Source organism: Hippopotamus amphibius, chromosome 4 (genome assembly GCF_030028045.1).
Source record: "Hippopotamus amphibius kiboko isolate mHipAmp2 chromosome 4, mHipAmp2.hap2, whole genome shotgun sequence".
NCBI classification, from domain to species: domain Eukaryota; kingdom Metazoa; phylum Chordata; class Mammalia; order Artiodactyla; family Hippopotamidae; genus Hippopotamus; species Hippopotamus amphibius.
In genome coordinates, this window is record NC_080189.1 from 98,784,727 (window position 1) to 98,809,679 (window position 24,953).

The 24,953-nt window shown below is 35.5% G+C and overlaps 1 protein-coding gene across 4 annotated transcripts; it reads left to right on the top strand.

The window, feature by feature from the left end:
* The first annotated feature begins 109 nt into the window (after nt 1–109).
* On the top strand, nt 110–23,784 carry DBF4 (DBF4 zinc finger). 4 transcript variants are annotated; one of them, XM_057733354.1, is made up of 12 exons: nt 110–391; nt 1,612–1,784; nt 7,737–7,916; nt 9,361–9,411; nt 10,588–10,657; nt 10,861–10,937; nt 13,265–13,301; nt 14,125–14,170; nt 16,402–16,530; nt 16,982–17,096; nt 19,988–20,112; nt 22,614–23,784. In XM_057733354.1, exons 1-12 carry the CDS (start codon nt 346–348, stop codon nt 23,581–23,583), a joined length of 2,019 nt encoding a protein of 672 aa, XP_057589337.1. In that variant the 5' UTR covers nt 110–345; the 3' UTR covers nt 23,584–23,784. The 4 variants fall into 4 exon arrangements, with proteins under 4 accessions (XP_057589337.1, XP_057589338.1, XP_057589340.1 ...); XM_057733355.1 differs by having other exon boundaries at nt 14,128–14,170; XM_057733357.1 differs by lacking the exon at nt 22,614–23,784 and adding an exon at nt 20,689–22,607.
* Nucleotides 23,785–24,953: the final 1,169 nt, after the last annotated feature.

Below are 24,953 nucleotides of genomic sequence, written 5' to 3' on the forward strand. Positions count from 1 at the left end.
ACGTGGGGGCGCGCGCGAGGCGGGGCGCGGGGAGCGGCGCGCGGCGTGAGAGGGGGCGGGGCGCGCGTCTCCGCGCCGCGGCCGCGTGACGCGTTTTCAAATCTTCAACCGCCGCAGCCCACTCGTTTGTGCCTCTGCTGTCTCTTCCTGCTCCGCGCCCTGGGGCCGGATTCAGCCCCGGAAACCTGGCGGACGGACGCGGCAGCTCTACTACTGCGTGGGTGTGGTGGCCCGCGGAAGAGGAGAGGCGCCGGGTCGGTCAGCGGGCCTCGAGAAGCCGTGCTTCCGCGGCCGCCGCGCGCGGTCCTCTCCCCGGACCCAGCATGTAGGTGCCGGGCGGCTGCCATGAACTCCGGAGCCATGAGGATCCTCAGCAAAGGACGTTTCCAGGGTACGCAGCCCCTCCTCCTCCGCCTGCTGTCCCTTTAACCCTGTCCCCCACTGCCGGTTCCATTATTAATCCTTGAGGGCCCTCGCACCGAGTCCCTGTCTCTCTCCTATTCTGACACGTGCGTCCTGCTCTGCGGCCTGAAGGAAGCCTTGCCTCAGGGTCTCTCGTCGGGAGGGGAACGGATCCCGGCCCGGCCCCCGGCCCCCTCCACGCTCCAGCCTCGGCCCCCGATTCCTCGTCGTGCCGTGGGTTGTAAACCTAGAAGGCAGTGTGCGACCCAGGAACCCGCCGGGCCTCCTGCAGGCGCTGCGACCCTTCGAGGCTACGGCTGGATCCAGCCTCGATTTACAAGCAGTTGCGCTCGAGGCTTATTCGCTTCCTGATTAAACTGGGTGATTATGGGTGTGGAGTTTTGGTCCTTACTGATGAAGTTGAGGGCAGGTATTTGTATTTCGAACTCACCACGGCTGTTTTCAACGTTGCAGACAGAAACAAAAGCAGAGTTTCATTTTCAATCGGTTTTATTTGGGTAAAGCATTCCAGCCTCTGAGTGTTTCTTTCTAATATGTATAATGTGTATGTGTGAACTTACGAACAGATTGAGTTCTTAAAGTTAATTTTTAAGCAGCTGTTGGGATCTGAGATCTGTTTTCAAAGGGAAGAATGAAATGAATGGTGGTTTGGTTCTTCAAATGGACCATTTCGTTCTTAATATATACACTAACTCTATATGAAACTGAACGCTGAGGCTTCAGGAACCTTTGAGGACTAGGTCATTCTGGGTAGCAGGTTTTTTGCACTATTAAATGTTCAACATTTTAAGTACCCGTCTTGGGTGTTCAACAGAATGGCAGAAGCTTCATAAGTATTTGTTGAGTAATTATAGAGTTTACATCCTAGGAAAACACTTTCAAATTGGTTTTGTATGGTTCCCTGCCTTAATGTATGAAACACGAATAAATGCGTGAATACTTACTGCAGATTCAACTACTGATGGTGAACAATAATCATTTTGCGACAGACAGTATCTGTTAAAAGTATTTTGCCTTTATCCTAAGTGATACTACAAAGAAATATATTAAAATGTTAATGACTGCTAAATTAGTAGGATTATAAAGATTTTTCCCTCTATGATTATTATATAAAGAAATGTTTTTAAAACAGTAAAATTTTTCTGTCTGCGTAAAATATGATCTAATTCTGAATTTTTTAAACAACAGGTGGAATCCAAGTGAAAAATGAAAAAAACCGACCGTCTTTGAAATCTCTGAAAACTGATAACAAACCAGAAAAACCCAAATATAAGCCACTCTGGGGTAAAGTATTTTACATTGACTTACCTTCTGTCACCGTATCTGAAAAACTGCGAAAGGACATTAAGGATCTGGGAGGGGTAAGTCAAAACCATACACTTTGACAAAAAGGGAAAACTTTCTAATCTGTAATCATTTAAAATTTTCCTTTTGGAAAAAAGACTTACCACGATATAAGCACCAAGCTTAAAATTTTTATCAGCTATTTATCATTAATGAAAAGTCATTTGTTTTAACCTTTTGTAGCCTGATAAAACTCTCAGGCTTCTGTGATTATTAGTCTGGTGGTGGATGGTGTAAAGTCCACAGAGTATGAGAGATGAGACTCCCTTGTCCTGGAGGAACTGCTGATTGCCTTCTCATTGTAATGTTGGGATGTCCTCCAGATGGCAGGAACTCCTTACTTATGATTATTGGGAAGCTACATAAAAGTTATTATGTACAGGACAAGGAAAACCTGTTCAAACCACAGAGAGTTAAAATTTCTCTTGATTGATACAGTCTCAACAGAATGAGTGTCATTAAGGGAATGATTTTGGATTATAAATATGGAAAATGTGCTTCTGTCCTACCTTAAACATTGAGTAAATGATTAAGAAATTAGAAAATTTGGGTAAAATTCTAAGATTTTCTTAGGATTAAGGGTAATACTGGGTAAATGTTAGCAAGATTAAGATTTTATTAATTTATTTCCTGATTCTTCCTGTTTCAAAGATTTCTGCTGCACTTTCAGTTTGTCATGGTTAACATTTTTGAATACGAACAAACCCTGCCATTACTAGATAGAAATTTGCAGAACATGTAACAAGTTTTTTGGAATTGTTTATTGATATGTTTTACTTACCTGCCTTTGAAAAGCGATTCTACTTTTTTGCTGTTCATTTTCTTAAACTAAAACATTGTCACACATTTGTCATAGCAGTAGCATGTATAATGACCATCTAACTGAATTCCTAAAGGTCATGTTTTGTAACCTACCACCGTTGAGAAAACATCCCTTCATTTTAAAAATTAAGTACTTAAGTGTCCAGAGAAGTTAAGTGACTGGCCCAGGGTAGAATCAGCCTAATTCCCAGACTTACATGCTATTGCACCATTCTCTTCCTCTAGCAGTCAATGGCTACAAAGTACAATAGCTATCTGATATAGTTTGACAGCTTTCTTAAATATGATGGAACAACTCATTAACCCTTCTGACCTAATTCAGTAATTTTAGATTTGTGTTTTTAGCAGTGGAACCCTTAAAATCGTGTTCAGAAGTCCAATGTGTAAAGCCAGTAAAAAGGAAACTGCTCTTGGTAAAAGAGCGATATAGAAGCTAGTGCAGGGACTGCTTGCCATACCCCCATATTCTCTCTCCTCTCATGCCCATAACAATTCCTGAGGCACTTGCAAGAAACAAACTTTTAATTAACTTATGCATTAGATAATAGTTGAGAGAGAGTTAAAAGTTGGTTCTATACACTTCAGATTTTTATCCTAAAATGGTTTGAAGTAGGCCAATGAAATGGGAGCATTATTAATGGCATAGGTTTCCAAATGTTTCCCCAGAGCTGTGGATTTTCAGCTGAATTTGATTTATTAACTTTATTCTTTAATTTCTCTTAAAATTTTTTTATCAAATTCTGATCTCCCCCCACACTACCTTTCCAATAATTCATTAAAGCCATGATTTCTGTCCCTAGACGTAGGGTGAGATACCTTGCCGTATCATGAACTTGAGGACAGAATGACTTGTTTTTTTTTTTTTTTTTTTTTAAGCTCTTTATTGGAATATAATTGCTTTACACTCTTGTACCAGTTTTTGAGGTACACCAAAGTAAATCAGCTGTATTTATACATATATCCTCATATCCCCTCCCTCCCACAACTCCCTCCCTCTCTCCCTGTCCTGGTCCTCTAAGGCATCACCCATCATAGAGTTGATCTCCCTTTGTTATACAGCAAATTCCCACTAGCTACCTGTTTTACAGTTGGTAGTGTATATGTGTCTATGCTACTCTCTTACTTTGGAATGACTTGTTTTTGATGTTCAGTGTGACCTTGAGTCATCAGAAAATAAGTTTAGAGTTTACTCTTTTAAAGACCTAGGTTCAACAATAGCTAATAAATTAAGACCATGATAAGACTAAGTCAACAGTACAGAACCCAGTATTAAGTATTTTGGTAGATTCAAAAGTGAATCTGATGTCCATCCCACCCTCAATTTCTAATCTAAGTAGAAATGGTATTGGAACAATTAATTATAATATAACATAGCATGTTAAGAAGAGGGAAAGATTACTTCCAGCTGAGGAATCTTGGAAGCCATTGTACAGACACGATTTGAACTCAGCTTTGAAGAATGATTATGATTTGGGCATATGGAAATTTATTCAATAATTATTCCACCAGTGTTTCCCATATGCTAGCATTCTTTTAGATGTTGCAGATGCAAAAGTAAGATGTAGTCTAATCCTCTAGGAATTCTTAGTCTATGGGAACATCAGACACCTAAGTAAATAAATTACAATATAGCATGGTCAGTGCTTTAACAGAAACTATTTAGAAATTGCCATTAGAATACAGAAGTGGAAATGATTAACTCTGCCTTTAGGATTTATAGCAGCTATAAAGTTTGAGCTGAGTCTTAAAAGCCTAGTAGGAGTATACCAGGGAGAGTGAATGAACTAAATAGGGGAAAGAGCATACTTAAAATACATGTCTGTGTGGTTGGTTTGAGCAACTGCTAATATAGAGTATGACTTGAGCTTGGGATTTACATGGGAGTTATGGCAAGAAACAATGTTACATTAGGACCAGATTATAGAAGATATTTTGTTCGCTACTAAAGAGTTATAACTGAGGTATAGAAAATGGAAAACCAAAAAGTATGTGTGGTACTAGCATAAGGACAGACATATACAGCAATGCAGTAGAAGAGTGAATCCAGAAATCCTCTCATGTAGTCAGCTGATTTTCAACAAGGGTGCCAAGACCATTCAGTGGGAAAAGGATAATCTTTTCAACAACTGATGCTAGGAAAACTGAATATCAAGATGCAAAAGAATGAAGTTGTACCCTTACTGTACATTATATGCCACCATTAATTAGAAATGGGTTAAGATCTAAAACATAAGATCTAAAACATAAGAACTAAAACCCGTAGAGGAACGTATGAGGGAAGATCTTCATGGCATTAGATTTGGCGTTGATTCCTTGACTATGACACGAAAAGCACAGACAACAAATGAAAAAATAGATAAATTGGACTTGATAAAAATGAGAAGGTTTTGTGCATCAACAGACACTATCAAGAGGGTGAAAAGACAACCCACCTGATGAGAGAAAAAAATATTTGTAAATCATATATCTGATAAGGGATTAATGTTCAGAATGTAAAGAACTCCTACAATTCAACAAAAAACAACCTGATTAAAAAATGAGCAAAGGACTCAGACATTTCTCTAAAGAAGATATATACAAATAGCCAATAAGCACATGAAAAACTGTGCCGCACCACTAAATCATTAGGGAAATGCAAATCAAAAACACAAGACAGACATAGAAAACTAACTTGTGGTTAACAAGGGGGAAGGTCGGGGAGGGGGGCATAAATTAGGAGTTAGAGATTAGCAGATAGAAACACCTATATATAAAAGTAGATGTGGAATTTCCCTAGCGGTCCAGTGGTTGATTTTGCCTTCCAGTGCAGGGGTGTGGGTTCGATCCCTGGTCAGGGAGCTAAGATCCCACATGCCTCAGGGCCAAAAAACCAAAACATAAAAAAACAGAAGCAATATTGTAACAAATTCAATAAAGACTTTAAAAATGGTTCACATCAAAAAAAAAATCTAAAAAAATTTTAAAATTAAATAAACAGTAAGGTCCTACTGTATACACAGGGAACTATATTCAATATTTTGTAATAAACTATAATGGAAAAGAATATAAAAAAGAATATATCTGTATCCATAGCTGAATCGTTCAGCTGTACACCAGACACAAACACAACATTGTAAATTAACTATACTTCAATTTAAAAAAAAAAAAAAAAAGCACAGTGTGAGGTACCACCCTACATCCATTAGGGTGGCCACTATCAACATTAGGTGTTGGTGAGGATGTAGAGAAACTGGAACCCTTGTGCACTGTTGCTGAGATTGTAGAATGGTGCAACTGCTATGGAAAACATTATGCTGTTTCCTCAAAAACTCAGAAGTGAAATTACCATATGATCAAGCAATTCCACTTCTGGGTATTGAAGTGGAGAATTGAAAGCAGGGTCTTGAAGAGATGGCTGTGTACCCACATTCAGAGTGGCATTATTCACAATAATCAAAAGGTAGAAACAACCGAGATGTTAATCAGCAGATGAATGGACAAACAAAATGTGGTTTATACATACAGTGGAATATTATTCATCCTTGAAAAGGAATGCAATTCTCATCCATGCTACATCATGGGTGAGCCTTGAAAACATTGTGCTAAGTGAAATAAACCAGACACAAAAGGACAAATACAGGAGTCTACTTATATGAAGTACCTAGAATTGTCAGATTCATAGAAACAGAAAGTAGAGATGCAAAGGGGCTGGTGAGAGGGGAAAATGGGAAGTTACCTTTTAATGGGTACAGTTTCAGCTTAGAATGATGAAAAAGTTCTGGAAATGGATTTTGGAGATGGTTATACAACATTGTGAATGTACTTAATGCCAGTGAATTGTATACTCAAAAATGGTTTAAATGGTAAATTTTATGTTACGTATTTTATCACAGGTTTTTTTTTTTTTAACATGTGGGAGATTGGGGTTCTCTTGAAAAACTGGAACCTCTGGCAGTGCTAGGGCCACATATTTATGAAAATTTAAAGAGTAGTTGACATGTAATTGTTCATGTCTGTTCTTGCTGGCCCTTGTAGGCATTTGAGTTTGTAATCCTAGGAATATGTAAATCTACTGTATTTACTGGTGGATGAACATGTTACTCAGAAAAAAAGGAAGTAGTGATTTGTATTTAACCAAGGCAGCTGATAATCTTAGCAACAAATTCTGCTTAATGCTTAGATGAAATTAACTCATGATTACATACTTTGTTTCATTTTTTATTCTCATTTATGTAATGAGATGCCATAGAAGTTAGATACAGCTATTTAAAATATTTTGAGTCTCTCATTTATACAAATAGTTAATGGTTAATAGTATTTTTTCTACTTAGTTTAATTTTTCTGCCTTTGGATGGGAGTGATTTTCAACATTGACTTTGGTTCATGTGTTTATAAATTCAGGCATTTAAGCAGTGGTTTTCAAACTAGGGAAATTCTCTTCAAAACAGTCATACCCTCTTAAGGGTAGGGGTTCCCTATCTTTTAATAGTTTGTCTTATGGAGAGATGTTATAACTTCATAGGTTTGAACTGTACTGTCTAGTACTTTAGCTACTAGCCACATGTGGCTGTTGAAATCTAAGTTAGTTAAAATTAACACAGTTTAAAATTCAGTTGCTCGGTCACATTAGTTACATTTCAGGTTCTCAGCAGCCACATGTGGCAGTTGCTACCACATTGGACAATGCTGATGAACAACATTTCCATCATTACAGTGAGTTCTGCTGGACAGTACTGCTTTAGAGCATGGACTTGAATCAGAATACCTGTGTTCACACAACCTTGTAAATCAACTATACTTCAGTAAAATTTTTTTTTTAAATTTAAGGTTATAAAAAAAAAAAAGAGTACCTGTGTTCAAATTCTCTTACTGCTGGTGTAACCTCAGACAAGTCACTTAACTTCTATTTTCTTCTCCACAAAATATGGATAATATCAGTACCAGGGGTTGTTATGTGGATTAAACTAACTAGGATATATAAACTACTTGATGTTGTTGTGTTATTAGAACTCTCATTATACTTTCTCAGAACTCTAGGTTCAGAATAATACAGTATAAAAACTTAGAAAATGTTAAAATGCATACAATTGGCATTTTCTGCTGTGCCTAGCGTATGAAACAGTCTATGATTTATATGACTTAATCACAAATACTTTGTTTTCCTTTAGCGAGTTGAAGAATTTCTCAGCAAAGATATCAATTATCTTATTTCAAATAAAAAGGAAGCTAAATTTGCACAAACCTTGGGACGAATTTCTCCTGTACCAAGTCCAGAATCTGCATATACTGCAGAAACCACATCACCTCATCCCAGCCATGATGGAAGCTCATTTAAATCTCCAGATACAGTAAGTCTCTTAAACGTGCTTTTTCAAGAGCGGGCTGACAGTAGAATTAACTTATGTAGAATAATATCCACATTGTGTGGCTTTCTAGTTGTTAATAAGGCTGCTGTTGTATATAGAAAGCTGATTTTTCTCCTAATAGTATGTGTGTAGTCACACTCTGATTCCTAAAATATGCCGTTGCATTTAGTAATGGCTTTTATTTTTAATTTACAATTAAAGAGTGACAGCACATCATACTTTAAACCTTTTGTTTGTTTCAGAGCAGGAGTTAGCAAACTCTGGCGTGGGCCAAATCCAGCCTGCCGCCTGTTTTTCACAGCCTGCAAGCTAAACATGGATTTTACATTTTCAAATGGTTGGGGAAAATTCAAAAGAGAATACTTGGTGACAAGTGGCAATTACATGAGATTCAGATTTCATTGTCCATAAATAGTTTTATTGGAACACAGACATATCCATTCATTTACATATTGACTGGTTGCTTTACTGCTATGAAGGCAGAACGGGATAGTTGCAACAGAGACTGTATGGCCTGCAAAGCCATATAAACATGTACAACCTCTGTTCTAGAATTAGTGACATCACATCCCTACCAATTGCCCGTAAGTTGTAAGATACAGTAAAGGATAAATTAAAATTGATTTAATTGGGTGTGAATAGGAGAAGAGATTGAAAAATAGTGTTTATCATTTTTAGATTGAAATTAATTATTTTAAAATATCCTCCCCAACTTATCTACTGTAGCCATTTGGGAAGCAGGGTAAAAATGGGGGCGGGAGAGAACAAGTAAAAGAAATGAGTTACATAAGACAGATCACTTGAAAAAAAAGAGAAATATGTAGAAGAAAAAAAATCAAAGAAGAGGCCAGGGAAGCATCATATATTCTTTCAGTTAATGCTTTTTTGGAGGAACAAGGTTGTACCCCAGTGACAAGTTCCAAATTAATTGCTGCTGAGAGCATTTCAACTGCTTTTCCTAATGTTTTGCTTAAGAAGTGAAATACTGTGTAAAAACAGTACATACAGTGTACTCATATCCTTAGATCTTTAGTTAAGTAGGAAATTAAAATGTAAACTTACTAATTATAGATAGAATTTCAGATCAACCTATTGTATTTTTCATGTTGAATGACATTTACTACTGAACTGACCTTAGGTCTCATTCAGGTGAGTTTAGTTGCTCTACCGAAAAAAGAAGAAGTAAACTTTTTAACAGGAGATCTTATTACAAAGACCCTAAGGAAATCACTTTTTACTGTACATTTATTATGTTGATGGTCATTAAGACTTGTACAAATAAAACATTTTAAATTTCATATTTATATTAAAATTCATCTTTAAATTTCATCTACATGCTTTAGCTATTTTCTTTTTAAAAAATTTTTTCCAGTGAGGCACTATGTTATAACTTTATATGGTTGATTGTTCTCTGGTCTTTTTATAGGTGTGTTTGAGCAGAGGAAAATTATTAGTTGAAAAAGCTATCAAGGACCATGTAAGTAGGAATTTTTAAAATTCAGTGTATATTCTGTTACTAAAAACTGAAGTGTAAAATAGAAATGTTCTTGAAATCTTCCTCATTTTTAATAGGAAAAGCCTAAATATCAGCATGTATCTTATTTTATAAAGAATAGAATCTGCTTTTCATGAAGAAACACCTCCATCTTGTGGCCTTTTAAAATATTACTGGACACTTCTAAAGTTTGTGGCATTTTTGTGTTTTTAAAAGAGATACTTTCTTGAAACTATTAACCATAAGGCTACAGAGTACATTAATTTTCAAGAATATGGGAGCAGGACTTTCCTGGTGGCACAGTGGTTAAGAATCCGCCTGTCAATGCAGGGGACACGGGTTCGATCCCTGCCCGAGGAAGATCCCACATGCCGTGAAGCAACTAAGCCCATGCGCCACAGCTGTTGAGCCTGTGCTCCAGAGCCTGCAAGCCACAACTATTGAGCCCATGTGCCGCAACTGCGGAAGCCCACTCGCCTAGAGCCCTTGCTCCACAAGAGAAGCCACCACAATGAGAAGCCTGCATACCACAGTGAAGAGTAGCCCCTGCTCGCCACAACTAGAGAAAGCCCGTGTGCAGCAACGAAGACCCAATGCAGCCAATAAATAAATAAATAAATAAATTTAAAAAAAAAAAAAAATCTGCCTGCCAATGCAAGGGACACTGATTTACTCCCCGGTCCAGGAAGATCCCACATGCCACAGAGCAACTAAGCCCAGGTGCCACAACTACTGAGCCTGTGCTCTAGAGCCCATGAGCCACAGTTACTGAGCCTGTGTGCCACAGCTGTTGAAGCCCGCGAGCCTAGAGCCCATGCTCCACAACAAGAGAAGCCACCACACTGAGAAGCCCACCCACTGCAATGAAGAATAGCCCCCACTGGCCACAACTAGAGAAAGCTCGTGTGCAGCAACAAAAGCCCAATGCAGCCAAAAATAAAAATTAAAAAAATTAAAAAAAAGAATATGGGAGTATATTAAACAGGAATGATTTTAGAAATTCCAGAAGGAGAAAACTGATGTCCTCATGGCTGTTGTAACTGTGTAGGGTCTGTTCTGAATAAGCATCTCAGTGACATTAAGCTTCAAATAATATTTTTAATTTAGCTCATTTAATAATTTCCTAGAAAAACCTGTCAAACTTTTTTTTTTTTACAGGATTTTATTCCTTCAAATAGTATATTATCAAATGCCTTATCATGGGGAGTAAAAATTCTTCATATTGATGGTAAGGATTTCATTATTGTTTTTGACAGTGTTTAAGTGTCTGTCTCTGTCCCCTGGTTCCTAATTTTAGATAGTGAAAATTCTGATAGCAGGAGATACCTGTAATGGTAATTCTTTCATCTAAATTTAGTACAATTGTAAGAAAATAGCAGTATTTAACTCCAAAGATAAAAATGCTAACCTTAAACCCTTCTTTTAATTAAGACATTAGATACTACATTGAACAAAAGAAGAAAGAATTGTATTTACTCAAGAAATCAAGCACTTCTGTAAGAGATGTGGTATGTTATTTTCCTTAATTTTTAAACTAATTTAAAGCTTATTTTTGTTTATATATCTATAAATTTTTATTGTCAAGTGGAAAATATTACTGCCAGAATATCCTAGGGGTAATCCTGTGTACTGTCTGCATGTTTCTGTTATTTGAAATAACTGTTGCATATCATTTAACTTTAGGATTTACTCATGAGGTGAAAGTTGTTCCAGGGATGGTGGCATAGTATTGTTTTCTTCTTTGGTTGCTACTACAACCAAGAGAACAGATACTTTTGTTCATTCTGAAGGAAAACACCACAATTAACATGTTGCATGAAAAGCTCCTAATATGTATAATATACTCCTTTGGGGAACATAAATAGGAATAGGCTTACTTTTCAACTGCTCTATAAATCTTGTCATATAGTATGACTCCTTGGCCTGACGTCAGAATATTTGTTAAACAAGTGCATTGGGCATTGTCGTCTGTTAGACCTAATGTTCCATATCTTCAGTTTCTTCCCTTTTTACTAGATTCCTCCTCGAAGCATCTATATAGAATCAAGTGTCTTCTCTCCTTTTAAAGAAATACAGTAAAACCCCCCTTGACCTCACATACCTACTACTCAATCTTTTTATATCATCCAGACATCTCACACTTCCACCTTTACACTTTCCATTCTTCAGCCTATAAGGTACAAAACTACTGACCAATTTGACAAATCAAGTGTACGCTTTTTAAAACCAGTCATATTGGTTCTCTCAGCTATTGTTTACTTCCTCCTTGAACTTATTTTCATCTGGAACTTCTCTCATCCCTTTGCTTTCTCATAGTTCTCATATCTTGGGACATTCTTTTGTGGTCTGCTTTTTCTTCACTCTATCCTTAAATGAATCTAATAGGTAAATAAATTTTATAGACGAATGTATATAAAGACATGAAGCCATAAGTAGGATGGCATGTTTTGGAAATTTTTTGTAGTAAAATACAACCTGATCTTTGAGTGGGAAAGTGACAGGAAATGAAGCTAAAAAATTAGCAAGTTCAGATAGGACCTTGCACACTATATAAAGGAGTTAGATTTTATCTTGAAGGGTTTGGAACATTATTGAGAGATAATTGGAGAGTGACCTGGTTGGATAGGTATTTTGGAAGGATCCTGTGGTTGCCAGTTAAGAATATTTGCTGGCAAGACTGATCATTTTATCGTCGTCATAGTTCTTCCTTTTCCAGAACACCATATAGTTGGAATCATACGGTATGTGGTCTTTTCAGATTGGCTTCTTCACTTAGTAAGAGTCATTCAAAGTTCCTCCATATCTTTTCATCACTTGATAGCTCATTTCTTTTTATCGCTGAATATTCCATTCTCTTTGCCACAGTTTACCTGTTTACCTTCTGAAAGACATCATGGTTACTTCTAAGTTTGGCTGCTTGTGGCACCTTTACAGCTGCAGTTTCATAAGTGGGGCCCACTCACGGGTCATAAGTGTGGGAAAAAAGAAAGGGGAAATAATACAGGGATTCCCTTTGTACTCTTTGGATGGCAGGAGCCTCCTTCCTGGTTCTTTGTAGCCAAAAAGATGGGATTTGTACAGGAGTAACAGCCACTGGCTCTGCTGTTGCTGCCAATCTCATGACTAGAGGTCCATTCTTAAGGAAACATTGCAAGAGAAAAGGAGATGGGGGGAATGGGAAATATACCCCCTTAAAGGTAGCTTCTCCAAGTTTTGACCTCGGTACACCTGCTTTTGTTTACTTTTAGCCCTTAAGTACTTGCTTACTAGATCTTGCTGAGTTTTCATTGTCACCCATGGGGAGTTTTCCATATTGAACATATTCCATCTTGACTGGAATTGACAGGTTAATAAATTTTTTAATAATTCCTTTGTTGAGTTTATCACAAAGGTTTTGCTGGATAAGGGCATAAAAATAACTTACATGACTATTTTTAGATTATTTGGTTAACGATGTCTTTTCCTTATTGGTTGATTTCTTTCTGTGAAGACAAAAACAGTTATAGCTAAAATGCAAGATATTTGTTGAGTGTATTGTAAAAGTGAGCTTGTGTTACTAAGTTCCATACCAGTGATGAAGAGCTTTAATTCTGGAATAATCTTTGTTTCCTTTCGTTTGTTTGTTTCAGTTGATTTTAAAATGCAGCTTTTCCTCTTTTTTTCCCCCATGAAACTACAATAATCACCCTTCCTTTATATAATTCTTTTCCTATGTGATTTTTTAATCTTGAGGATATTGAACAATTGCAGTAGATGTTTTCACTGTACTTTCAAGGCAAATGTTTTCACTATATATATTATGTATACCACATATATATATATATTTTTTTTTTAGGGGAAAAGAGTAGGTATTGGCACACAGAAAGCAAAAAGTAAGTATTTTTATTTCCTTAAGTGTGTTTGTTTTGCTTTTAGAAAATAGAACAAAACATAAAAATCTAAAAAAAATCATGCAGTGAACCCTTTAAATGACTTATTCAGTGGTTCTTAACGTTTTTTTTTTTTCTTTTTTTTTTTTTAGAACATTGACCCATATGGCAGTCTGGTGAAGCCTATGGACCTTTGTTAGAATGTTTTTTAAAACATTTTTTTAAATCATTATATTACTAAGAAAATCAATTATATTTAAATTCAGTTATCAGAATATTTTTCAGTATAAAATAGTTGTATACTTGGTTTTATTGCATATTAAAAAGTTGTAGTAGTGATTATAATTGCTACTGTAATTTTGTTTTGAAGTGATGAGTATGAATGATGCTTTGAGATATTTGTAGTAACTAATATATGTAAATATGTTTCAATTGGTATCAGAATTACAAGGACTGCTACTACTACTGTGATCCTCTTGCTTATGCAAAATTGGAGGACATGTTAATTTTCAGTTAGAGATTAGTGAACGTAAACGTTAAATTTTTTTTCCTGTTCTAGCTTAAAAAATCCTCCTGAATTCTGCTTATATAGGTCCTTTAGGGGATGTATTCAGTGTAAGAATCTCAGAATGTAGATAGTGCTTGTGATTTTGGAAATAGATTTATAATTGTAAGATACCTGAGGCTGAAGACTTCAAATTAAAATGAAATGGATAATGGATACATAGTTGGATTATTTTAGCCAGAGTAGTTTTGTTTAAAAAAAAAAATCTGGAGTTTTTTTAGATCCGTAAGTATCTAATATCATGTTTTGCATATTCCCAAGCAGGTAGACTCAAAAAGCCTTTTGTAAAGGTGGAGGATATGAGCCAGTAAGTATCTTAAATTCAGTCTGTATGTTTTAAATACAGTATTGAAGGAGAAAATCAAATTAATTAAGCTGCTTCCACTAATACTGTTAGGTCCCTTTCTGTTAGATTTATATGATACTAATATGCATGTGGCACAGTTTCAAAAAGTAACATTAATTAACCATCCTCTGGCTAAATGTAATACCGTTTGATTTAGAACTACTACTTAAAGATTGCGTCTACATTTGTGAAAAAGAAATTATTAGTTACTCCTTGGAAATACAAGATCTGAGTGTAACATCTAATTGGTAGTTTTCCTAAATTCATTCTGAAGCACCATAGAATAATCTTAATGAAGACTACACATACAGGTAAATTAATTTGACGTGGGAGAACTAGATATCTGTCTCTTGATATTTTACTTACTCATTTAGACGTATGATTAATTCTCTTGGGTACTCACTGAGGTGACAAAGATGTGTTGTACACTTTTTTGCTTCTTTTTATGAAGTGTGCTACTGTGAGAAAAAAATACAATTTAAAATTAGGCCTAGAGAAGCATCAATAAGTGGAAAAACAGCTCATGTACAAAAATTGGAAGATCTCATATTTTTAAGATGTCAGTACCACCCAAAGTGATCTACAGATTCAGTGCAATCTCTAGCAAAATCCCAAGGACTTTTGTTGCAGAAAGAGAAAAATCCATCCTAAAATTCGTATGGGATCTCAAGGAACCCTGAACACCCGAAGTAATTTTGAAAATGAAGAACAAATGGAGGCCTGCGCTTCCTCATGTCGAAACTTACCACAAAGCTGTAGTAATCAAAACAGTTTGGTACTGACATAAAGACAGATCTATAGACCAATGGGATAGAATAAAGAGCCCAGATGTAGATCTTTATATGTATGATTGAATGGTTGTTGACAAGGATGCCAAGAGCATTCAGTGGGGAAAGGACAGTCTTATTGATAAATGGTATTGGGAAAACTAGATAGCTACATGCAAAAGAATGAAGTTTGGCCCTTACTTTATACAATATATAAAATTAAATCAAAGACCTAAAACTATATAAAACCCTTGGGAAAAGATGGGGGAAGCTTTATGACATTGGAATTGGTAGTGATTTCTTGGATATGACACTAAAAGCAGAAGCAAAAAGAAATAGAACTAAATTGGACTACGTCAAAATTATAAATTTCTGTGCCCAAAGGACACAACACAGTGAGAAGGCAACCCACAGAATGGGAGAAGATAGTTGCAAATTATATATCTAATAAGATGTTAATATGAATAACTCAACAACAGAAAATCAAGTGACCCAGTTAAAAAATGGGCAGAGGACTTGACACTGCTCCACAGATATACAAATTGCCAACAAGCATATGAAAAGATGTTCAACATTACCAATCCTCAGAGAAATGCAAATCAAAACCACAAGAAATCTATTACCTCACAACCAGTATTATGGCTACTGTTTTAGAAAGAAAAACAAAAGAAGTGTTGGTGAGGATGTGGAGATACTAGAATTGTTGTGCACTGTTGGTGGGATTATAAAATGGTACAACCACTATGAAGACCATGTGGAGATTCCTCAAATATTTTGAACTGCTGTGTGATCCAGCAGTTCCACTTCTGAGTATGTGTCCAAAAGCATTGAAACAGGGTCTCAGAGAAGTACTTGCACACGCATGTTCATAGCAGCACTATTCACAGTAGCCACAAGGCAGAAACAGCCTGTAGGTTCATCAGCAGATGAATGGATAATATGGTATAAACATACAATGGAATATTATTAAACTTTAAAAAGGAATGAAATGCTGACACACACCACAACGTGGATGAACCTTGAGGACATATGCTAAATGAAAGAAGAGGAAATACTGCATGATTCCATCTAATGAGGTACTTAGCGTAGTCCAGTTCATAGAGACAAGTAGAATGGTGGTTGTCAAGGGCTGGTGGGGAAGCGAGAAAGGGGAGTTATTTTATTTTATTTTATATATGGATACAAAGTTACAGTTCTGAAAGATGAAAGGAGCTCTAGATGTGGACAGGTGTTAATAGTTGTAAAACATTGTGAGTGTACTTAATACAACTGATCTGTGCACTTAAGAATAGTATATTGAGAGAGTAAATTTTAACTGATTTGTTTCAGATTCCAGGTGAATTACATGATTTTGAAATATAAGACTTCAAACATGTTTTCTTTCATCATAAAGATTCTCATGTATTTGTCTTTTTATTCTTTTAGGCTTTATAGGCCATTTTATCTCCAGCTGACCAGTATGCCTTTTATAAACTGTTCTGTTAAGAAGCCCTCCAGTCCATTTGATGTAGATAAGCCATCTGGTTCCCAGAAGCAAACTCAGGTTAAACTAAGGTTGGTTTAACCTTCAAGTAATTTTTTATCTTTTTAAATAAATACTTAATATAACTCATTTAATGCCATGGCGTGTGTGTGTTTCTAATCACTATTATGGTTTCTCCCCTGGACATTTTTAATACCCTTTTGCTAGATTTAAAGTCTGAATCTTTTTTTTTTTTTTTTCACACTTAGACACTTTAGATTGGGGCGGGGAGAGGGAGGAGCTTAAAATATTTGCAGCTAATTAAAATGTGTTGTTTCTCTTAAGTGATCTGAGATGTTCTTCAGAATAATCATTACATTCCCAGTTTGCTTCTCAATTTCTTAAAAAGAAAAATGGCTAAAAGCATTTGTTTATATAAATCTCCACAAGTTATGACAGATGCTGTTTGATAGCTGAAGACTAAATTTTTAAAAATTATTCCTTATGTTCAGTGGTTAATCTTTTACTATATATTTCTATCAGGATCCAAACAGATGGTGATAAGTGTGGTGGAAACCCAATTCAACTCCAATTAAAAGAGAAGAAAAAAAAGGGATATTGTGAATGTTGTTTGCAGAAATACGAAGATCTCGACACTGTAAGTATGATTTTATATTGGGGGGTGAATAATACTTGATGTTCAAATTTTAGCTTATTCTTTTGATTGTGGTTTACAACTTGGTAGGATACTTCTTTTTTGATAGAATTATCTTAAATTTTAAGAACCCAAAGTGGGGAAATGTATATTGAGAAGTCATTTTTCTCCACTCAGCAAATATTTATTGAGCACCTGCTATGTACCAGTCACTGCTTTGGGTGAACAGTATTGAACAAAAGAGACCAATTCCTGACCCTTGTGAGGATTACAGTCTATGGAAGGGGAGGAGAGAGGTAACCACAGGATAAATGAATCATGAAGTATATATAGAGAACATTAGATCAGTGATGTGAGAAAACAAAGCAGGAATGAAGGTGTTGCTATTTATTTAGACTAGATAAGGAATACCTAACTGATGAGGTGATGTTTGAGTAACGACCTAAGAGAACTTGAGGGAACAAGACTTGTGAATATTGAAATAAGCAATGCAAAAGTGCTGAATTAAACTGATTGATGATCGAAGAACAGATGTTGGTGTACTAGGCAGTGGTAGTAGAAGTGATGAGATATGGTCAGATTGTGGATATGATTTAAAGGTGGGGCCAAGAGGATTTGCTAATGGATTGAATGTTGGGAGGGAGAGAAGATGATGGGTCATGGGTAATTGCAATATTTCAGGCCTTAGCAATTAAAAAAATGGGCAAGTGATTTACTAATGGGAGAATGAGAAGAAAGTGGAGACTTCTTTGAAATAGCAGAAAGAAAAATAGTTGAAAATATACATGGGATGAAGAGAAGGTTTTAAAGATGGGAACAATTACAATTCGTAAACTGATAAAAAGAGCAAGAGCTTTGGATCCAGGCTAGGCCCAGGTTTGAATCCTGGCTTCCTGTCTATGCGACTTTGGACAGTACCTGGCACTGTGCTTATTGAATATTAGCTATTATTGTTTGGATTGTTAATTTTTAAGACAGTAGATAGGTCTGTTTTGGTGCTTCATTTTGGTTAGTAGATTGTGGGAAAGTTGAGAAAAAATATTTCAAAATATCAGATTCATAAACTACCTCTGATTCATAAACTACCTCCGTCTTCAGACTTTAAGTTGAAGTTTTATAACTGAAGTTTGTGTCAGTTTTTTGTGTTCAGTTTATATAATAAAGGAGAAAAATACAGTTGGGTTTAAAATTATTTTTAATCAGAAGCTGAACTTTCTTAGAAATATTTGCCCTTCCCAAAAACCATTTTGAAAATTTAAATTGTAGATTGGTCCTGCAATTTTACTTTGCTGTTGCAGTAGATTAAAATGGATGTTTTCCTTAATACCAGCTTGTGGATCCTAATTTGATGCTCAGAGAATGCTGGGGCTAAACAGCAACCTGGGTCGCTGGTTACAAGAAAGGAGAACTAACAGAAGCAGAGGCTGCGATTGACGTTTTTAAATTTTATTTTATTTTATTTTTTTACAGTTTTTCACGTATATGTTTTCTAGTCACTAAGAATAAAGAAAATATTTTTTCTGAATCTTAGATTTCACAGTGATTCAGTTCCACCAGTGTCAAGGCATTCATTTAACAAATTTGATTATGGAAGATTAAGCAACAAACCAGGCAGTATATTGCCTACCCTTATAGCACCTTATGGTCTGACAGAGAAAATAGATATGAAAAATGTATTTGCAAGTAGGATGAAAAGTGAAGTATAAAGTGCAGTGGTGATAGATAATGAGGGTGCTTACAGTGTGGCATGAGGGACGAGGAAGACTCAACTGAGAAAGTGACGTTCAAATCAAGACTTCAGGGGATGAATGAAAAGAGTTAGGTGGAGGTAGAGAGGAACTACGCAAAAGTTGGAAGTTGTTTTTCTTAGTTCAGTTAATTATTTTTCCTTCCAAGAACATGAATAAACAGAATCTGAACTTACAAAGTTAATGTTTTGTTCCTCATTAGTTTAACATTACTGGACATACATAATTGGTATACGTTAAATTTTGTAAGCAAGGAAGGAGTACATTTATATTCCAGAATACTGTCTGTTTTGTGACCAGTGAAGAATTTTGGTTTTGGAATTACAATCAAATCATCAAAAGTTAAACTTATATGAAACTAGGGAAACAGAAACGAGATTCTTCCATGATTATCTTGATACAGGCTTCTAGTTACAAATCCCTGATCAGCTGATGACAAATGATAGAATCAGCCTGGAGATTCCACCTGTTGAGAAGGAACATTGTTTCCTTTGAGTTTTATCCCATTACACTGAACATGTCAGCTTTTTCTTAACCACCCTCAAGACTTGGGAAGAGCTTCTCAGTGCCCTCTGTCACAGCGCTGAGTAAATGAGAGCACTTATTTGCTCCTTCTCAGATTTTTAATTCTTCCCAGCATTAGTTGTTTTTTTTTTTAACTTTATCTTCTAGATTCTTATTTTGGATTCTTGTATGTTAAATAACATTTCACGTATTTAATATTTTATAAGCCCTACATTACTTATTACTTAGTGGTAATTGTATAAGGATAAAATAAAGTAGTAAAGAGTGTTCTCAAAAATATTAGCACACTAAATGCTGAATGTTACTGCTGCTGTTTTTCTTCAGCTTTATCTTCATTTTCTGATGTAGCTCACTCATTTTCAGTTCCCTTGAAACTACAAATTCATTAGTACTTGACTTTTCTCATTAAAAAATGGAAGACTGAAAACCAAAGTAGTTTTAGTGGTTTCTCAGAAGTTACTTTTATTCTGTTTATTGTAAGTTCTGATAAAGGATATTTCTTTGGAGTAGTTATTAGAAACTTAATTTTAGGGGCAGAAATGTTAGAAACCCTGAACAAAAAAGTATCTGTTGCTTTTAAAATATAATTATGATTTATATACTTTTTTTGTTTTATTTTAGCATCTTCTAAGTGAGCAACACAGAAACTTTGCACAGAGTAATCACTATCAAGTTGTTGATGACATTGTATCTAAATTAGTTTTTGACTTTGTGGAATATGAAAAGGACACGCCTAAAAAGAAAAGGTAATTTATCAACCCAAGTTTTAAATTTTACAAGAATATTAAACTATTTTATTAAATTAAAGATAAATCCAAATTTTTCTGTTCTTAGGATTATATTTTCAGGATATAAATATGGTTAAGAACTTATTACTTCTTTCCTCTTCCCTCTCCTTCTCCACCACCAAAAATGCTTTCCTTAAATTACTTTAAAGTCTCTCTTCTTAACATTATAGTCTAAAGGAGAAGTTGCCAGATTTTTTCTATAAAGAACAATATAGTTAATATTTTAATGGCTCTGTGAACCACAAGATCTCTATTGTAGCTATTCAGCTTTGCCATTGTACAAAGAAAGCAGCCATAGGCAATATGTAAATGAATGGGTTTGGCTGTATTCCAGTAAAACTTTATTTAAAAAATGGATAGGAGACTAGATTTGGCCCATGTGCTGTATATTTCATCAACCCCTGGTCTAGACCATCTCCTTGGATTGAAAAAGTTGGAATTTTTAGTTAATCTTAAGGAGTTTTAAGAAATCTTCTACTTTAATTCTATTAAGTCGTGGGTTTTTTTGTTTTTTGTTTTGTTTTTTTGCATTAGGTCTTCGTTGCTGCATGTGGGCTTTCTCTAGCTGTGGCGAGCAGAGCCTACCCTTCGTTGCGGTGCACGGGCTTCTCATTGCGCTGGCTTCTCTTGCTGCGCAGCACAGCTTCTAGGCAGGCGAGCTTCAGTAGTTGTGGCTCGTGGGCTTAGTTGCTCCGCGGCATGTGGGATCTTCCCAGACCAGGGCTCGAACCCGTGTCCCCTGCACTGGCAGGCGGATTCTTAACCACCGCGCCACCAGGGAAGCCCCTATTACCTTTTAAGTCTTCTTTATACTTTCACTGGATATTTATGCTTAAGCTGTACTTGCTGATAATATTTATTAAAGGTACTGACAGGACTTTTAAGTGTGAATACAGTGCTGTTCAGTATACAGTAACTGCACATTGACAAATGAGCCTCATTAAGATTATTCCCATAAATCTAAAATCAAAAGAAATGCTTTCATATGGATAAATTAACTAGAAAGTTTTTGAGCTGTATCTAGGTAGAACAGTTCCTAAACTTCATATTTCTGTAACATTCAGAATGATTGTTCATGACTGATTTAATATAATATTTGGAGAGGAAGCATATTTCCAACTATTAACTTATATGGGCTACTGTAAGAATTTAGAATTCCCTAAAAACTCATTCTGCAGCAAAATTCTGAACTAGTACCTATATATAAACTGGTTATTATATTATTATCTGCACAATTTTTATCTCTGTAGGCAAGTCACTTAAACATCTCTGGACTTTAAAGGAGAGAGTGGTGTTGGACTAGTGTTTTTACATTTTATACCCTCCATTTGTTTAAGAGGAGTCTTTTTTCTTTCTTGTTTTAAAATTTTATTTGTTTATTTAATTTTTGGCTGCATTGGGTCTTCATTGCTGTGCACAGGCTTTCTCTAGTGGCGGCAAGCGGGGGGCTACTCTTCGTTGCGATGTGCGGGCTTCTCATTGCAGTGGCTTCTCTGTGTTGCAGAGCATGGGCTCTAGGCATGTGGGCTTCAGTAGTTTTGGCACACAGGCCTAGTTGTTCCATGGCATGTGGGATCTTCCCAGACCAGGGCTTGAACCCGTGTCCCCTGCATTGGCAGGCGGATTCTTAACCACTGTGCCACCTGGGAAGTTCCTGTTTAAGAGAAGTCTGAAGTGAAAGTATCAACAAAGTAAACAGAAAAGAAACCATTCTGGTTTTGAAGGGGCGGGTGAAATTCTGTACTTCTCTTCATTATCTGTGACATGTATAACATAAAACATAATTGGTGAGCTGTTCAGGTTTTTTCTATTTGTAAGTAATTTAGGATTGTCTAATACAAACTACCATCCCAAGGATGTTAAGAGGCTCCATGAAGAAGAGATATCCTTAATATCTTAATATCCTTGGGATGTGTGTGAAATTTAAGGATTACTAGCTTGTCATCTTTAGAAGTATAATGACACAAGGTTTCTGGCTCACTGTCCTTTTGGATTGTTTACATTTAAATATAAATAAATATCCATTTCTACACATTCTCACATGCTAAGTAAAATGAGGATACAACATTAACATAAATCAAAGCATTGGAAGTTAAATTTTTCAGGATAATGGAAAAATTAGGAGCAGACCCAAATCCCTTTACTGTCATCTTTCTTTGATTTATGTGGTCAGAGTAGTTTTAAATACCAAATTCTCAAGATACTGCTTAACTCTGGGAGGAAGAGGAAGAGTGTGGATGAGGAGTGGTACACTAGAGTTTTCAGCTACATCTGTAAAGTTTTATCACTTTAAAAACATCTGAAGTAAATTTGGCTAAATGTTAAGACGTCTATATTTTTGTAATGTTTTCTAATTTAAGTTTCGTAAACAGTTTTAAAAGATTTCTACTTATTAGATTTTAAATACTCAGGAGTTTTTGATAGCAATTATTTTAATTTTTTTCTTTTTTCCTCTAAAGAATAAAATACAGTGTTGGATCCTTTTCTCCTATTACTGCAAATGTGCTGAGAAAGTCTGAACCTAAAGAAAAGCTGGAATTGCAACATACCTCTGAGAAGCACTCCAGGGAAAATGTACAGGTGATGGAGCAGGGTTTCCTGTATAAAGAAACCCAAGAACCTGAACAAAAGGTTGTGTCTACTTCAAAACATATCTCACACCCTTCAAGAAGAGGACATGATGATAAAATGTCTAATAAATGTTGCATCTTAAATCCAGCTGAAAATGACATAAAAGAAAATTTTATACCTCTACCTCCACATAAAAATAAACAGGAATGCATTCTTGACGTTTCTGAATGTAAATTAATCATAAATGAAAATGACTTAGAAGTAAAGGTAGATCCCTGTCCATGTAGGCCACAGACATCTGTACAGGTTTCTTATTTCAATATGAATAATAGTGCATCTCAACCAAAACTGAAGTTAGATACTGTGCTCTTCCCAGCAAAGGATCTGAAGGAAAAGGACCTTCACTCAGTATTTCATCATGATTCTGATCTGTTAGCAATGAACAGCTCACAGGAGCACCTAACAATTCAGGCAGAGACTCCATCCCAAAGCCCTCCTGAGGAACCCAACGCATGTGACATCAAGACTGTGGATAGTTTACCTTCTGGTAAAATCCATCGGAAAGTGAAAATATTATTAGGACGAAATAGAAAAGAAAATCTGGAACCAAATGTGGACTTAGATAAGAAAAGAACTGAATTTCTTACTGCGCAAGAAAACAGAATTTGTAGTTCACCAGTACAGTCTCTACTGGACTTATTTCAGACTAGTGAAGAGAAGTCAGAATTTTTGGGTTTCACAAGCTACACCGAAAACAGTGGTATATGTAATGTTTTAGATATTTGGGAAGAGGAAAATTCAAATCTGTTATCAATGTTTTTCTCTTCCCCTTCAACTTCTACATTTACTGGCTTTTAGATTTAAAAAACATACCTTTCAGAAGAAATGAAAATCATATTCTTGGAATTTTTATAATGTGTATATGTATAAAAATTCTTGGTTTGGGGGGTTTTGCCAATTTTGTTTACAGAACCAAATGTAAATATTAATAAAGGTGATGTTTGCATTTTTCTACAGAATTGCATGCCTATTATAGAAAACTTGTAGAATAAACTTGGGATTCATCTTATTTTACATACTATGTTTATAATTATTTTCTAAGAATTATGAATAATAAGTTTGTATTAGTGAAAACTAATTTCAAGTGAAATTTTGAGAATACAAAAATTTAGCATAAATTTAGATATTCTAGTTATAGCTATTGTCTATTAAAATAGATTTCCATGGTAACATGATAACACTGCTTTAAAAAACCTAATTTTCACACAGAAAGGAAAAAATATATATTTCAGTGTCTGAGTTCTGGAAGTTATTACCAGAAACACTGACACTTGGAGGTGAACTCATTGGACCATGCTAGGGTATTGGCACTGAGGAGTTAGGTTATTTGTAGACATAAATAGAAGCCATGAGGGAAAAATTTAACCAGGCTAGCGTATGGAATGAAAAATTTTTTCCACTGTTCTTATTTACCTTTTGAAATAATTTCTTCCAAAAATGATTCTTTAATCCCTAATTTGGTATCAAGAAATGAAAGAGAAAGGATGGCATTGAACTATAGATATGTTTTGAAACATGCATATTGCCTTTGATCAGTCACTTGGCAATTCAATAATTTAGAGAAGAGAAAATCCAAATATAAGGGAAATTTCAACTCATCAGTAGATGGTTCACAGTAAAAATTAGTGCTAATGAATATTATATGAATTAACTTTGATTACCAGTCTGAACTTTTTGAAATCCTATATGGCTCCCAATATACCATACTATGCTTTGAATTATATGTTATTTTCACCCTTTGGACAGCGTCAATGAGAAATATTAGCTTTTCAGCAATTTTATTGTTCATACCAGTACTTAAAGCAGGATCACTGAAATATCCTTTATAATGCATATGTGCATTTACTTTTTAAACAAAAAAAATCCCTTGTAAGATTTTTAAACAGCATAGAAAATTCCATTTATAAGTATAAAGGTTCTTATGTGACATATTTTCAGTAATAAACTCACATAACAGTGGACAAATACCCATCATCAAAATGCTTTTATTATGTCCATTTTGAAACCAGTTATCTTATTAGCAAACATCTTTAACGTTGAAGGGATAAATTAAGTGTTGTGTTTTTGTTTTCAAAAACTCTTGTGAGGCTCCCTAAAGACCACATTAGTTGCCACAAGAGTAATCCCATAAAGTCTTCCTTACCCTGTCTTGTACTTTCAAACAGTGT